Below are 15,766 nucleotides of genomic sequence, written 5' to 3'. Positions count from 1 at the left end.
TATTTCGACTGTGCGTGTGCGCACATCTAAAGACATGCGGCCGCGATAGTATGCGATGATACGGTGGCATGATTGACGTACCAACAGTATACGTCAGCGCATTCATCCACTTTTTAGAGTCCCGTACATCAATATGGTCGTTCGTATTTGGCCAGCTATGGGCTACAAATCACAGACATGTGCGCTAACCTAATAGGCCTGCCAAGGTAGCGTGGCTGCATGAAATGTGACAGATCTCGTTTTGCTCAACTGAAGCGATCGAAAAAAAAACCCCGATGGCTCAAAACAAGCAGCATTTGTTGTTTTCGTGTTGGAAAACTGTTGATGCTTTTCGTAGGGTTCATGTTCATCTTTGATTGGTTCATATGGTAGCCTGACACGGGTGTATATAAGCATCGCCCCCACTCCATGGCATGTCTGTCATTGTTTCCAAGTTCGTAGCGATGGCTGTCCAGCTCGTTTCTGCGCTCCTTCTGATCCTCAGTGCCACGGCTGCTCATGGAATCGAGTCGACGGTACGTATGCATTAGTGAGCTTTCAGAATTGTTCGCGGGGCAGCTAATTGCCAGTGGGCGCGAAAACTTCATTCGTTCAATAACGCTTGCGTCCTCACTTGCTGCAGTAATGCCAGTTGGTGCCGCAAGTGCAGTAAAGTAGATGGCGCAAGTAATCAATTTTTTTCCACTACCTGTTTTCGGTTTTCGAGAAGGTTCCGGACTGTAGTAGATCTGCAGTTTCGAGAAGGTTCCGGACTGTAGTAGATCATTTCGATAAGATCACGCCCACTGTGCGAACGGTACAGATTGTTCTGGAACCTACGCCACCGCCAGTGATAACGCTAGAACATTCGACGGCAAGAGTATAAATGCCGACGCACTTCGCCGCTTGTCAGCTGTTGATCGAAGGCCGACGCTCTTTTCGCCGCTATCAGCCCGAGACTGCTATCTGTGCGAGACTGTTGCTGTAATTGGACTTTCCGTTTACTGGGCACAGGTTCGTCCAAATAAACAGTTAAATCCCAACACGAAGTCTCCTGTCTTCGGCCACGTCACGACCCCGTGACAATACTCGTCACAGTGACACTCCTGTAGTTGAGCGCGTGATAAGAGGGTTTAGCCCCGCTGCATATCGCCATCTGGTCACGACGGCTTGGGGGCACTTCCATGCATACGGCGTCTCCATCAGCCCTATAGCATTGCATCGGAATTGTTATATGCGGCTATATCGTATCAGTAAACCATGGGGTAAACATCACATGTCGTGCAGCTTCCTTTCAAGAGGTCACTGGTAAGACATGTGTTAAAAAAAAAACTTGTGCGCTTTTGCAGGAAATGCACCGTTGTATAGGTTCGAGATTTTCATGTTAATGAACTTTATCAGAGTAAGTTATAGGGATGTACCTCTGCTTCTTGAAAAACGGAGCCATGTGTCCAGGAAGAAGCTACGAGGAAAAACTGCAGGCTCATTGTCGCAGTGTGATAATGGCTTGCGCATGAATCACGACGTGCTTGTATTCAATGGACGTTTTATTTCTAAAGCGTCCACAGAGTATTTTGAAACAGTCGTAGTGCGTGGCGTTGCCTTTATCTAGCACTGTTCGCCACGCTTACACAAGTCGAGACATTTAGTTGCAACAACGGGATAGTCGCCATGATATCATTTGCCCACGGGTAGCTACTCTGCGCGCTTTGACCGATTGCGAAAAAGCTCGCACACGCATACGCACATAAAATTAGCGAAAAAATGACGTTAGAATGCTTTTTGATAGGGAGTATTAAGTATGCTATTTAATACGTTGCCTCTTGTTTCACCGATGAACGAAGCTTTCTGTCCTCGAATTCGTTCTCAAAACATACTCTGCTGTGGCTATAGAGCTCTGTTGCTGGGGCAACTTGCCATCGTGGTCGAAGGTTGGGTGGCATTACGAGATGACCACACTGCTTAACGCGAGAACGCTGGCGTATATAGATTTAGAGACAGTTCTTACAAGCTCCAGGGCCTTCTCTTCGTAGCTATGTTTTCAACTCGATGCTGTGCCACTCCGATCGTCCGCCATTCATCTTATTCATAACTTGAGTAAAATGTGGCCAATTCCAGATCGAGCGCGAAACAGCATATCCCTGAATCAGGTATTGATATGTAATCATGAATGATTGATATGTGGTGTTTCACGTCTCAAAACCATATATGATTATAAGAGACGCCGCAGAGGAGGGCTCCTGGGGATTTAGACCACCTGGGGTTCTTTGACGTGCATCCGAATCTGAGCACACGGGCATACAGATTTCACCTCCATAGAAAGTGCAGCCGCCGCTGCCGGGGTTCAAACCACAAGCAGCCGAGTACCTTCCTCTAGACCTCCGCGGTGGGGCATTGGTATATAATCGTGGCCCGGGAGTTAGCCGAAGTAACCCGGAGCTTTCCTTGTCAGCGTGCGCCTAACTGAGCCCATATGCGTTGCTTTTGGTAAGCTCCTCTCAATGCGTTCGTCCTCTTGGCCTTATACAAATCGTTTTTTTCCTCTCCCACATAGGTGGATACTTTACCTTTTATTTACCTTTCGAAGATAGAGACTTCGCGGCAATGAAATGTTTCCGCTCACTGATGCATTGTCCATTCGTCACTCATTATCACTGTGGTCTCATCAGATTGAGCCTCAAGTTTTCTTGGAGCATCCGAAAGAACAGTGGAAAACTTTCGCCTGCGACGACAATTTGAATCATAAAGACATACGCCACAGCGAAAAGTTTACGTTCACAACATATTTTACAGTGAACTCCAAGGCAATGCGAAATAGTTGGAAAGGACAGAGCTGATAGAATGGCGCGTCCGACGCATTCATAGAATGACTAGTTACTTCCTACTACAACTTCTGGCGGCAAATGATGTGGGATGTTTATTGATGAATCTATGCGCTTGATTTTTCAACAAAACTTGTTTCGTTTAAATGGTTTGCAGAGCTCTCAATAGCACCGTAATAATCATTAAATATATATATATATATATATATATATATATATATATATATATATATAGTGGGAGTAATAATTCAATGGGCCAGTTAGTCTTCGTGAAGGTATGAGATATGGCACAACGGGAGCGTTGTCAACAAGGATAAATATATTTCCCAACAGTTTCGGGAGAGCAGGGAGGACCCCTCCCGAAACTGTTGGGAAATAAATATATTTATCCTTGTTGACAACGCTCCCGTTGTGCCATATCCTATGTATATATGTATATATATATATATATATATATATATATATATATATATATATATATATATATAGTCTAGTAGATCCTCCGTGAGCGGTCACAACGTGGTTTATTTCGACGTTTCGGCCTAGAGTCTGGCCTTCATCAGGAATAAAGATACAGTATGTCGGTGCTCAGCTTTATACAATCTCAAATCAGAGGGCAAGGAAAGAGGAAAAAAAGCAAAGAAAAAAAGAAAAGAAAAGGAAAGAAAAAAAAAAAGAAAAAAGAGAAAAATAATCCACCGTATATTATTTTTCTCTCTTTTTTCTCTCTTTTTTCTCTTTTTTCTTTTTTCTTTTTTCTTTTCTCTCTTTTTTCTTTTTCTCTTTTTTCTTTTTTTCTTTTTTTTCTTTCCTTTTCTTTTCTTTTTTTCTTTGCTTTTTTTTCCTCTTTCCTTGCCCTCTGATTTGAGATTGTATAAAGCTGAGCACCGACATACTGTATCTTTATTCCTGATGAAGGCCAGACTCTAGGCCGAAACGTCGAAATAAACCACGTTGTGACCGCTCACGGAGGATCTACTAGACTATATGCAACGCTACGGCCACTCAACCACCATGCCTGCCTATATATATATATATATATATATATATATATATATATATATATATATATATATATATATATATATATATATATATATATATATATATGGACAAGAAGTGTATACCTAAGGCTCATTTTTTCCGTGTTTTGACACAATATTAGTAAGATCTAACAGATAATAATGCAAAGAAATGTATAGGGGAAGTTATTAAAACCAATGTAATGTAATAAGAAGAAAGAAAAGTGGGTGAAAAAATAACTTGCCATGAGCAGGTCACTGCCGTGAGTTGGTCAGCTGCCCGCTCATAATAAGTTCACGTGCTACGTGACGCCACATAGGCTCATAAAAAGATGTTCCACACTCGCCGCTATGGCTACAGATGGCGCTCACTGACTCTCCCACGTTTAAATTCACATATAAAACTAATAAAGTGGCTGGGGAGATAGCCGCCATGATAGCTCAGTGGTTAGAGCATCGAACGCGTTATTCGAAGGTAGTAGGTTTGTTTTCTGCTCACGGCAAGTTATTTTTTCACCCACTTTTCTTTCTTCTTATTTACATTACATTGGTTATAATAACTTCCCTATAGATTCCTTGGCATCATTGTCTGTTAGATCTTACTAATATATATATATATATATATACATATATATATATATATATATATATATATATATATATATATATATATATATATATATATATATATATATATATATATATATATATATATATATATATATATATATATATATATGTGGGCGGGAAAGATTAAGTAAATATTATTTAGTACAAAAAATACAATTCAAGTCATACACATATAAGCACAATATTCATTAGAAACGTAAGTTACAATACGTGAAGGCGTGAAGGTGACTTACAAAAGACAAGTATTTACTAATTAGAAATGTCTGCTGATTGGTGAAAACGATAATTCGTGGAAATACTGCAAATCTGACAAAAGGTGGTAAGGTTATGAAAGGAAACGTTTAACCTTTCATATCTAAGATATCCGCATTTATTTTATCATAGCTTTGAGTTTCAAACAGGTGGGCAGTAATTTTTTTTATATTCTCAAATTTCGGCTGTGCAGCACCTTTTATTCTGTACGGTGTTTGGGATAAACTTATAGTTCATGTGAAATGACATGGTGGTGTGATGAGGCTGAAGAAAACCAAGTGTACATTCTTCTACACTTGGCTCTACTTAAGAAACTCATGCAAAAAGGACGAAGTTTCGATAGATGTTCACTATCATCATACTTTCTTTTTTCGATCAAGGGTGAACAGAAAACATTTCAGAAAGATTACTCCGCGTACTAATTCATAAAAGAATACTGCGGGCCTTAGTAATAATTAAGTGTACTGCTGAAGACATGTTCCTTGTATTTTCTTATTTATATAGTATTTGTTTCCTCGAGTATCACTTCTGGTAAATCAAAAACAGTTTGCAAGTGTTCTGTATTTAGTTCGGGAATGTTTAGGTGTTTTACATGTAGATATTTTAGCGTAGCGAATATTTCGCGCTGTGCGATTAACTCACCTGCCTCGTGAAAACTTAATTTGCATACGGAAACTGAGTGTCTGAATGTTCCTCTATGTATACATTTGTCAAATTTTGTATTGACAACATTACATCGACAACTATTACTTAAGAGTAGCCGGTGATGCAGATGGGCCCCACTTTTTGTTAAATGCATTTACGATAAAAAAATGTGGCTGATCCCACTACCCCGGCATCGGTATAGCACGAAAGTGAATTGTGTCTTTACAGTGGTAGTTGAACGTTTATTGTGCGTTGTTTCATCAACAGCAACTCATTGCAAATTCACGCAAAGAACGGCAAGCAGCTCGAAACTGGCAGCGCACACCTCAAGCAGAAAACAGGAACAAAATGAGCATACACAAGACTAGCGCTGCCTAACAGCTGTCACAGCTCGACAATAGAAGAACGCTGTTCAAAGAGAGCGAAAGGCACACGAAACGAACGCCGAAGTATACACAGGACAAGCTGAACAACTGTCACAATTCTTACTTGACTATGAAAAAAAAAAAGAAGCATTTGTCTCCAAATGCTCAAACACTCCCGTGTTTCTGCTACACAAAAATAATTCTCATCTACTTCGAGTACTTTCTCGCGTTATCACAAGGATTCCGGTACTTCGCGGTAACGAATGGCGCGTGCGTCATCAGTGTAACATAGCATTCTTCTCAGGAATGTGGCCAGCTCAGGTTTTTAAGGAAAGTAACGTGAGCAAGTGCACATGACGATTATTGTTGTGTAGCACAGTTACTCCCCGAAGATTTCATTTTTTCCCCTTAGAGTGTGCTTCGTGTATGAGCTGCGGCTTCCCTCCATAAACACGGTCGGGGCAGCGAGTGAAGTGACCTTCATGCTCTCCCGAACCTAAGCGCGCTCCCGAACCTAACCACGTTCCGTGCAGGTGGCACTCGTTGAAACGCGATAGGCGCAGCGTCCAACGCTAAACAACGCTGGAATTATTAGGCACTTTTAGCGCACTGACCTCCATTAAAAAAACTGAACGACGTATCCCCACTCGTTCATGCAGGCGCTTGTGAAGATACCAGAAGGTTCTTTCGCTGTCCCGGAAACTGGCGTCTTCAGGGCGTTTCAGGCGCGTAATTTAAGCATTATCTGGGGGCAGTCATTGGTGTGATCGTATCTTCGTGTTTTTGTAATATATTCTCGCAGTCATTCGACTCGACACAAAAAATGACAGACACCGTAGCGATGCTGTTAGAATGCGACGGAGGGCTGTAATCTACAACTAGCGCATACAACGAACCCTACGATTAGGCACCACTTGGAACGCTGACTGACACTGCACAAAAAATGACAGAGGCTGTAGTGACACCGTCTGAGAGGCGGAGTGCAATACTCTACAACTAGTGCATACAATAAACTCAATGATTAGGTGTCATTGGAATGCCAACGCTACATGAAAAATGACAGACGCAGTAGCGACACCTTCTGAATACAGCGGAATGCTATAACGTAGAACTTTACAATTACTCATCAGTCAGGTAAAAGAAGAAAATTTGTCACGGAATAATTTTTACAAAAAGAAAAGAACAATGAGTGCAATTTTAGCTAGGGGTGCAGATTCGTCTTTTGTAAGTGATCTGAAAAAAATAGCGTTTTGAGAGCGCCGTTTCCAAACTGAGTTTTTGGAACCGAGTGGTCAAAGCCAAGGAGCTTTACTAAATATTTTTTAACCTTCTTGGTGCGAACTGGTCACTGCAACATCTGCTTTCTGGAGATGGCGTCGAGCTGTCCTTCTTCGAGTTACTGACCTACTTCTCGTATATTTGAAGCATCGGTAGTAGGAAACAGCATATGAAAAAAAAAACACCTTCATCACGCCTTGTTAAAAAAGAAAAAAAAACGGCGAGCAACTACCCCAATTTCTTCGCAGAATGCGTAAAAAGTAAAAATATTTTGAGCAACTTATACGTGAAACCTCCTTGCAACAACATTTCAGGTCAATTCGTGCAGTGTACTGCGCTACAGGCCAGAATTTCATTAAAAAGAAAAGAGAAGCCCTCACGCCGGCCGCAGGTGACTGTTCATGGCGGTGGCTTTCGGGACGGCGGCTTCTGGTGGCTTCAACCACACGTGCTCGTTGCGCCATCGAGCTCCCCCTAGTATAGAGATCAGTGTTTTAGTGGACCGTATTTTGCCTACTACTCCGCTGAGCCACTCGGTGTTTGCGCCTCTGCGCATGCCCTATAGACGGTCAGGTGCTGAGCGTGTGAGTGGACCGTCGTAACAAGCGAAGGATCACGTGACGCGAGGAGAAACGACCAAAATGGCAGCCTCTTGTGCCGCGAGTCCACGCCGCTCGGGTAACACAGTGGTTGGTTGATTGATTGATTAAAACTTTATTTTTGTCCTGAGAAGACACAGGGGAGACCCCGCGCCACCCGGCTAATCCCACGTAGAGACCGTCAAGCCGAGCTTGGCGGCCCGTTCACGGGCACTCTGGACGGCCAGGGTTTGATCCTTAAGTTCGGGGTTGCGTAAGAGTGCAGCCCACCTGTCCTCGCTGAGGGCGGGGCTGATGGCTTCACATTCCCACAACACATCCGCAGAGTTAGGATACGCACTGGCTTGGTCTTAGGGTGACTTGTTCAGCAAACACGCAAGCACCAACGGCACTCCAGGACACACTAGAATCTGTGCTTCCTCCGAGCAGTCGTCGCAGTGAATCCCTTCGGGAATCCGTGCATGTTGGGTGATCTTCGACTTCAGACAATAAGGGAGCGAGCGTCTCGAGACGCTATTTTGGTACACTTGCTTTGGGAGCTCACGGCAATACCCCAAATCAGGGGGTACAGAGAGACATGGAATGGACATCGTTTCAATACGGGGAAGCTAGCAGCAAGATAAAATTTGAGGAGCGATTGAGAAAAATGGGAGAGGAGCGTTGGGCTAGGAAAGCTTTGAGTTACTTGTACATAAAGAATGTCGATACTAAATGGAGGAACCGAACTCAAAAATGGTCAAGCAAGTATTTAGACAACAGCAGAATACCAAGCCGAAAGAAAAAATTGGTTAAGAAGAAGGCAAAAGAAACAGAGGGACATGTGGAAGAAGGGAAGGCTTACGAAATCATCACTGGAGACCTACCGAACTTTTCAGCAGGAAACTGCAAGGGAAAAGACCTACGATAATTCTCAGGGTAGTTCTCTGCTCTTCGAGGCTAGAACGGGGGTATTGCGGACCAAGATGTACCGAGCAAAATACGAAGGCACAGACACGGTATGTAGTGCGCGTGGAGAGGAGGAGGAAACGGCTCAACATTTTATATTATTTTGTAAAGGGCTACATCCTATTGTCGAAGATAATGGCGCTGAATTTTTCAAAGCATTGGGGTTTAGGGACAATGAAGGCAAAATAGACTTTAAACGGGTAGAAATAACCAGAAGGAGGCTAACTGATTAGTGGCTACTATCGAGGCGTGAGTGAAATTCAATCCTTAAACAAACAGTGATATTACTTAATTTTATGGCTAGGTGGCGTGAGCCACCGCTATCTAAAGGGCACAGCCGGATACATCCGTCCATCCATCTTGGGTACTTCCGCTAAAGCGACTTCATGAATCTTCGTTAGTAAGCAATTTAATTAGTAACAATTTCCTTTCAGCAGCAGCAACTGATCCACCTATCCAGAAAAGCTCTTTAGATTGATTTGCCACAAGACAACGCATTTAAGGCGCTGCCTCAGGGCAGGGCGTCTGAAACGTGTTTCGGCTTCTTTGAAGGCTTCGGTTGTAGTTGAGCTCCAAGTGAAGGAGACAAAAAATTAAAAATGCTCATGCGTCAAACAGTAAATGAATTTACACTATATTAAAACAACATTTTCAATGTTGTTGCAAGATAGGAACGTTGTTTTTATTTTTCTTTACAAGAATGTTCATGCACTCGTGGCGTCGCCATTGCGATGACCGAACCATGCTTGGCTGAAACCGAAAACGTGCGTTGCGTTCTGGTAACGTTGAGCGTTTGAGCAGAACGTAGAAAGGAGCGCGAAATTGGTCAGCTAAAAGTGCCTATTGTATATGCAACTTTATGTAGCAGGCTTGCTCCAAGGCACGCCATCTTGATTTCAAATGTGTTGCCGGAAAGCTACTCGCCACCCGCGTATGAGCAGTTTCCGGGCTTCAGTGTACTACAGTTGCTTTGTTGTGCTTTATTTGCATTTTGTGAAGGTACTAGCAAAACTCAGTTCCTTTCCATTTACTCGCGTTCCTTTCCATTTACAGATAGCAAATTATTCGTGCACTTTTCATCGTGGTTGAGTCAGTCAGAAATGGAATTCTTTCGTCACGTAGGGCTCATTCGTTAACTGTGTGAGGAAGCCAGCTAAAATTTTGTAGACTTCAGCTTAATCGAGCTGGATAGTGAACGAATGGCCGTGCAACGCCCTCGTTACGCGCGGCTCTCATTACGCGCAGTTTCGTAAAACAGTGACGCAACTCTGCTACCTAAAGTTAGCATATACAGTAACTCTACCCAACGCGAGCTCATCATGTCATTTCGCTACGGATGGCAAAAACGCGCTGAAATTTCGGAACCTTGAGGACAACCAAATCGTATACGGTGTATATAGATGGCTTACCGTAATCACTATTGTCAACGTATGCTACGTGGCCTAGTGGCGAGAGCCGCGCAATGAGGAGTAGGGGATCGCTGGTGCACCGTGACAGAACTTTTTCCGTCTCGTTTTTTTTGCAATCTGTGAGTATACAGTCATATCCTGGACGAAGCTACGTCAGCGCAGCTGTAGTGGACACCGGTATAAAATGCTTGAGTGTTAAAAGATCGTATCACAAAACAATTCCAAAGGATGGTCACTGCTGAAGTGAACCGACTTTCCTATCATAGAAGAATCATCTTACAGGCAAGGTTCATCCCTAATGCGTGATCACTAATTATGCACGAAAATGGCATAACCTGAACATGTTGAATTGAAAACTGCGGTGCCAGGGGTCCTGCATAAATCTCGCTCATATTTCGTGGAAGACCAGGATGAGAGACAGTGATAATGAACGTCTAGCTGCTCGAATTGATATCATTTGTGATTACAGAGGTTGGGTCCCTCTTCCGGGGCACCAATTGTGCTCACCGGCCTGCAGGTCATGTATCACTACGTTGGTTTCCGCATTCCATTTCTGCATGTATAGCGCCTGCCATGACCAGCTTAGGAGAGTGTTGAGCGCTGTCGCACTTGAAAAAGAAAAGCGCATCTTGAATTTATGAATGCGTTTTAATGTGACTAGCATTTTTATAAAATCTAGATCACCACACGCTTTTGTCGCTTAGTGGCTATTCCGCTGCTTTTCCAAAAGTGGCGCATTCAATGACGGAGTACGGTGGCCTATCCAAGAAAAGTCCTAGCTTTTACATAGTTAACTGTTCCTCATGATGATATCATGAATCCAAGCACCAGAGTAGCTCAGTGGTAGAATACTGGGCTGGCACCCATATCATGAATCCGGCTCTCAAAACATCAGAATGTTTAAATCTTATGCGGAACACTTCAAGTATTGTGCGTGCATATCTAACCTATTTCGTGACCACTGTTGATTTGCACATAATTCCTTGGAGTTTTCTCTGTGTTGTGCGGAACCGAATTCGCATAGAGATTCTGTAATTGCGACGCTGACCAGGCACTTTTTAACTGCGCCGCCGGTTGCATTGGCAGCACAGGGTTATCTTTCAGCATTCACGCACGCCAGTGCCTGAATCCACCCACAAACTCTGCTTTCAGTGCCTGAATCCACCCACAAACTCTGCAGTAGCGCTGCTTGAAGGTGCGACCAGAGAACAAACACCTACCACTTTAGAGAACGGAAACTGTACTTTTGACTGTAGTAACAAAATATGCGTAGCGGCGGCGTTCTGAACTGCAATGCCGAGAGGCGAGATGGCGCTGTTAATGCTATTATCACCCATAAACAGACACATTTTTTTCGCTCATGGTTGACTGGTTACAGCTGGTTTGTGCTACCACGCTGCTCGCTCCCAGTGGTAATAAAAGCGAAGCATTTCTTAGCGAACTTCGGCGACTTTGAGCGTATCTATCTATCTATCTATCTATCTATCTATCTATCTATCTATCTATCTATCTATCTATCTATCTATCTATCTATCTATCTATCTATCTATCTATCTATCTATCTATCTATCTATCTATCTATCTATCTATCTATCTATCTATCTATCTATCTATCTATCTATCTATCTATCTATCTAGCCGCCTACGTTTTGGTGCTCTCGTGGTTACCCCCTTAACTTGGCGAAAACCAAAATTAACATAGGAGGATATGATGGTTTGACGAATATGACGTGCTGGTCAAGGCATGAGTAATGTCACAGTCCCGTCACGTACGTCGTCAAGCACTTCCCGCCAGGCAGTGGCACATACACACGGGCGGATATTTGCCGCTGGTATGCGGGTATGCGCCACAGGTAATTGACACTTAGTATCTACCCATCTACCCAGGAATGACGAGCACACACATGGGCAAATTTAACGTGCGAATGTTAAGAAATACCCGATACCGGTAGCGTTGACCCAACGAATGCAAAGAGTAAATGTCAGGGTCACAGCTAGAATCGAACCCAAGCATCCTGCGTGGCAATGAAGCATTTTACAACAGAGCTATATACGCCAGGTCTCGGAACTACTTTTCAAATAGATGCAATAATCTTCGTTAAACGTCAGTAGTGGTTGCAATGCTGCCTATCCAATTTTACAAACATTACATATGTACTCATTCGAGATAGCCGTCATGTCGCGTTAACGTCAATTGTGGTTGGTTGCCATGCGGTGAAGTTGATTTATGTAGCAGTGTCTAGGGCCAGCATTCTCGTGAGCGTCAGCGCTTCATACCAGCTTCTGGTGTTACTAATATGCATGTTGGCATCGTGGCGCAACTGAAAACAACTGGTTATTTAGACATGTGCAACTCTTCAACATATATGTCTGTGCGTGTGACATTCGTACATGTATTTAGCATTATTTCATGACTTGTCGCTCAATAAAAAAAAGTACAATACGGTCCCTCCCTCCGCATGCTTGGCGTAACGTCGATTCTCAGGTACGTGGGATCGGCTAGTTTTTTTTTCTCGTCGTTAAATCACGAATCGTATGTCTTATTATCGCGAGGTCACCAAACTGGTGAAAACAACGTCAATCAAGTAAGATTTGTATCGTTTATTGAGAGTGCCCAAGCCGGTACAAACGATGTATGTATGCAGTCATGTCCGAACGAACAAGTCACTCATACTTATCGCATACTCTCCACCCATGTGTAAAGACTGTTGAAAGGTAACAGATATAATGATATAACTGAATAACGAAATTCCTGGATCAGCGTCACTCTCATTGTGTCGGGCGTGCGAGTTTAATGCCTGAATAGCTTCAGGACAGGGCGCTCATCCTGCCGTCAGCTATGCGGCGCTTGTCATGTTGTGTTCATCTTGAAGTGAGCGCATGATGTGGAATCGGGAATGAAACATGCATAATGCCGACAGATAGCGTAGTGAGGACAATGTGGTGTTGCTAAATTTGTTACGTAAATAATCGCAGATGCATGCAGTTCTGAATCTTCCTGGCTCTGCGTTACCATGAATGTTTTACAAATGGGCGAGGTTGCGTTGTGTCAACAGGGTAGGCACGAGTTTTCATTTCGCGGCCGTGAGCCCTTATGAAGAGTATTACGCATTTAGGTGATCGGCGAAAAAATATTTAAGGCTTATATTCCCTGTTAGAGGTTCATTACACAGCTAATAAAGCTAGAATTTCTCGTCGTAAGTAACAATTGGTCTACTGAGTATGCAGCGAACATGTATGCCAAAGAAACAGATATAAGGTGAGTTTTTAAAGAATGGAGAACCAAAGGTATAAGAAAGTAAGCTTTAGGCATGCATTGCACATTTTTGTTGTTTGCATTTCTTTGTTGGTGATCATACGGTACACTAAAGAACTGCTCAGCTGTAAGCGCAATCTCTTTTAAATGCGAATGTATATCTTAGTCGGGCCATGTCAGGCATCCGACGTCGTCCGCGGTGGTGTCCGCGCCGGCAGGCCTTATGTCTGCTTCCTCACTCCTCCCATAGCGACAGCTGCGGGCACGCGCACTCATCCTTGCCCCTAGTAACCGGAGCATGTGATGCGAGAAAGTATAGGAGAGGGCAGGTGCAGTGCTTCGCCGCTCCTTATCTCGCCGTTCACTCTCTCTCCTTCCTGCGCCCCACTTTCCCGTCCACTCTTGCTTCACCCTGAACCATTCACTGGCTGGGTGCCTCTCAAAAACATCCGAAAATGTGTGCTCGAGACGCCTTTGTGGAACGCCAATGTCGAGCCAACAATTCTTTTGTTCACTTCATAGTATTTTTTTACCATGCACGCTAGCTACCAGAGCAGGAAACGCATATCACGTTTCTCGCGACAGAAACACGCCACGTGCGGCGAACGGTGCTAATGGCTGCACGGTCTAAGCAAAACAAAATTTTTCTTCTAATGCTGGGTTCTTAGGTGTGAAACACCGTTATGAACGCTACGCATTGAATTCGCACTTCCTCACAATTATAGTATTTTCGGGAAGGTGGGGGCATTTTTTTGCATAGACATGTCGGTAGAACTTGAGCACTCTCTTGAGAGCAAACACCCCCAAAATAATTTGGTGGGGCTTGATGTGAACCTGTGCTGAGGCAAGATCAATAAAGGTCACATATATTACATACTTGTTGTGCTCATGTTTTCAGTATACTCGTGTACGGAAGTTGAAAATTGTTTTCTCCCAGCCACTTTTAGAAGTTTCGGCTTGAAGTACTTAACATCTTGCAGCGGGGCTGTGAATAAGTCATGATGATGTACGTTTGAAGTACCTCTTCAATTTCATAGTTTCTTTATAACAGTAGTCTACAGAATAACACTTCATAGTGATAAATACTATAGCTATGACAAGGTAATCTAAACAGAAGCAGACGTTCTGAAACAAATGTGGGATGTTTCTCTGCTATATGAAAAAGAACACTACCACATCTAATAAGCACAATCTTGCTCATCACAACAATGCTCACGTGCTTGGCATAGCTGTGCTGCTAGTGCTCATCACCTTTATAATTCGTTTTTCATTTGAAGGAGTCCACCGAGCATATGTGCAATGTCGAATGCGATTGAGTGCAGCCTTGTGAGCTTTGGGGCATCTTTTTGTAAACTTGATATGATGCCAACAAGGTTGATTCAGAAGAAACAGTTCAAAGCGTAGTTTGTAAACTGTCTCACAAGGCACAGCGAAAGGTCAGAAAGGCTGGTATTGACCCTCACTGCTGTGGTGTTCATTTTGTAATTCAAATAATACTTTTTTTACAGTTGCTGTGCAAACCACTTCATGTATATGGGTTATACAGTACTGGTTAAAACAAATTCAATCGTAGCCTCACTGGAAACATGACTGCCTGTGAAAATATCTGTTCTTGCACTTCGTCCTCACAGATTTTTCACATTTTCAAGCTTCCAAGTTGTGGTGGCAGCGAGAACTATCGCTCATGTGCAGTGCGGCCAGGTGGCGAAAACTCTGCCATCACACGCATTGCGTTAGGCGAGCCAACGCGTGTCGTCTGCTGCACGCGCACGGCAGTAGGAAAGCCGTGTGCCTTCAAATGGCAACAATGTATAACAACCAATTACGTTCCACTCGATATACAAGTAAACTTTAAAATATGTTACTATTTTTGCTGGCGTTTTTTGGGTCATCGTTGATATTTCAGTTGGCGCTTTCTCCGATGCACATTCTGTGTTCCAGCATACCTAGCGCTGGTGGACATTGTAAAAGTATTGAACAAGCGCATAGAAAATCGCTGGATCACGGTGCTCTTCTGGCAAGCTTGAAAATTTGTGAAAATATGCGGGAATATACATGAAATCACCTATGTGCGAAACCCAGTTTACGTGGCGACTGTGGACAAACGCAAGGTTTGCCAACAGTGGCAAAATCTTCGAGTGCATCGTAACTTTGAGCCACTATTTTTTACACCTTCCAGAATGACAGCAGTACTTTTGTTTTTCAAAGGGGTACACGACAAAATACAAACGTAACATTAGGTGAAACTATTCCAGCTTACAGACAGAACCTAAATAAACGTACCAGTCTTTCGTCAAATTTAACGTACACAAACTAACAGTTTGGGTGTTTGCGTTTTTTCACTTATTCGTTGTACTACAAAAAGGATGAAAAAATAGAAAAAAATGATGAAAACCAAGTGACACAGCAGGCATAAAAGACAAGGCATTTGAACTGAAAGCACCCAAATTTTTGTTGCCATCATAATAGGATCCGCAGGAAGGCCGAAAATCAGCTAGCAGACGACAAACGAGCGCTGCGATGACGTGATGCGCGCGAAGTGAGGCTGCCCCGCTCGCGCATGG

General features: G+C 43.2%; 1 protein-coding gene across 1 annotated transcript in view; it reads left to right on the top strand.

Moving 5' to 3' along the window:
* The first annotated feature begins 430 nt into the window (after positions 1-430).
* The window catches only part of LOC119162320 (uncharacterized), a 44,790-nt gene continuing 29,454 nt past the window's right edge, over positions 431-15,766 (top strand). Inside the window, exon 1 of the mRNA XM_037414755.2 lies at positions 431-515. Within this exon, the coding sequence (XP_037270652.1) occupies positions 444-515 (72 nt within the window). The 5' untranslated portion in view covers positions 431-443. The remainder of the gene's footprint in view (positions 516-15,766) is intronic.

Source organism: Rhipicephalus microplus, unplaced genomic scaffold, assembly GCF_043290135.1.
Source record: "Rhipicephalus microplus isolate Deutch F79 unplaced genomic scaffold, USDA_Rmic scaffold_49, whole genome shotgun sequence".
NCBI classification, from domain to species: Eukaryota; Metazoa; Arthropoda; class Arachnida; order Ixodida; family Ixodidae; genus Rhipicephalus; species Rhipicephalus microplus.
Note: the sequence above shows the minus strand (reverse complement) of the source record. Positions and strands in the feature narration are given on the sequence as shown.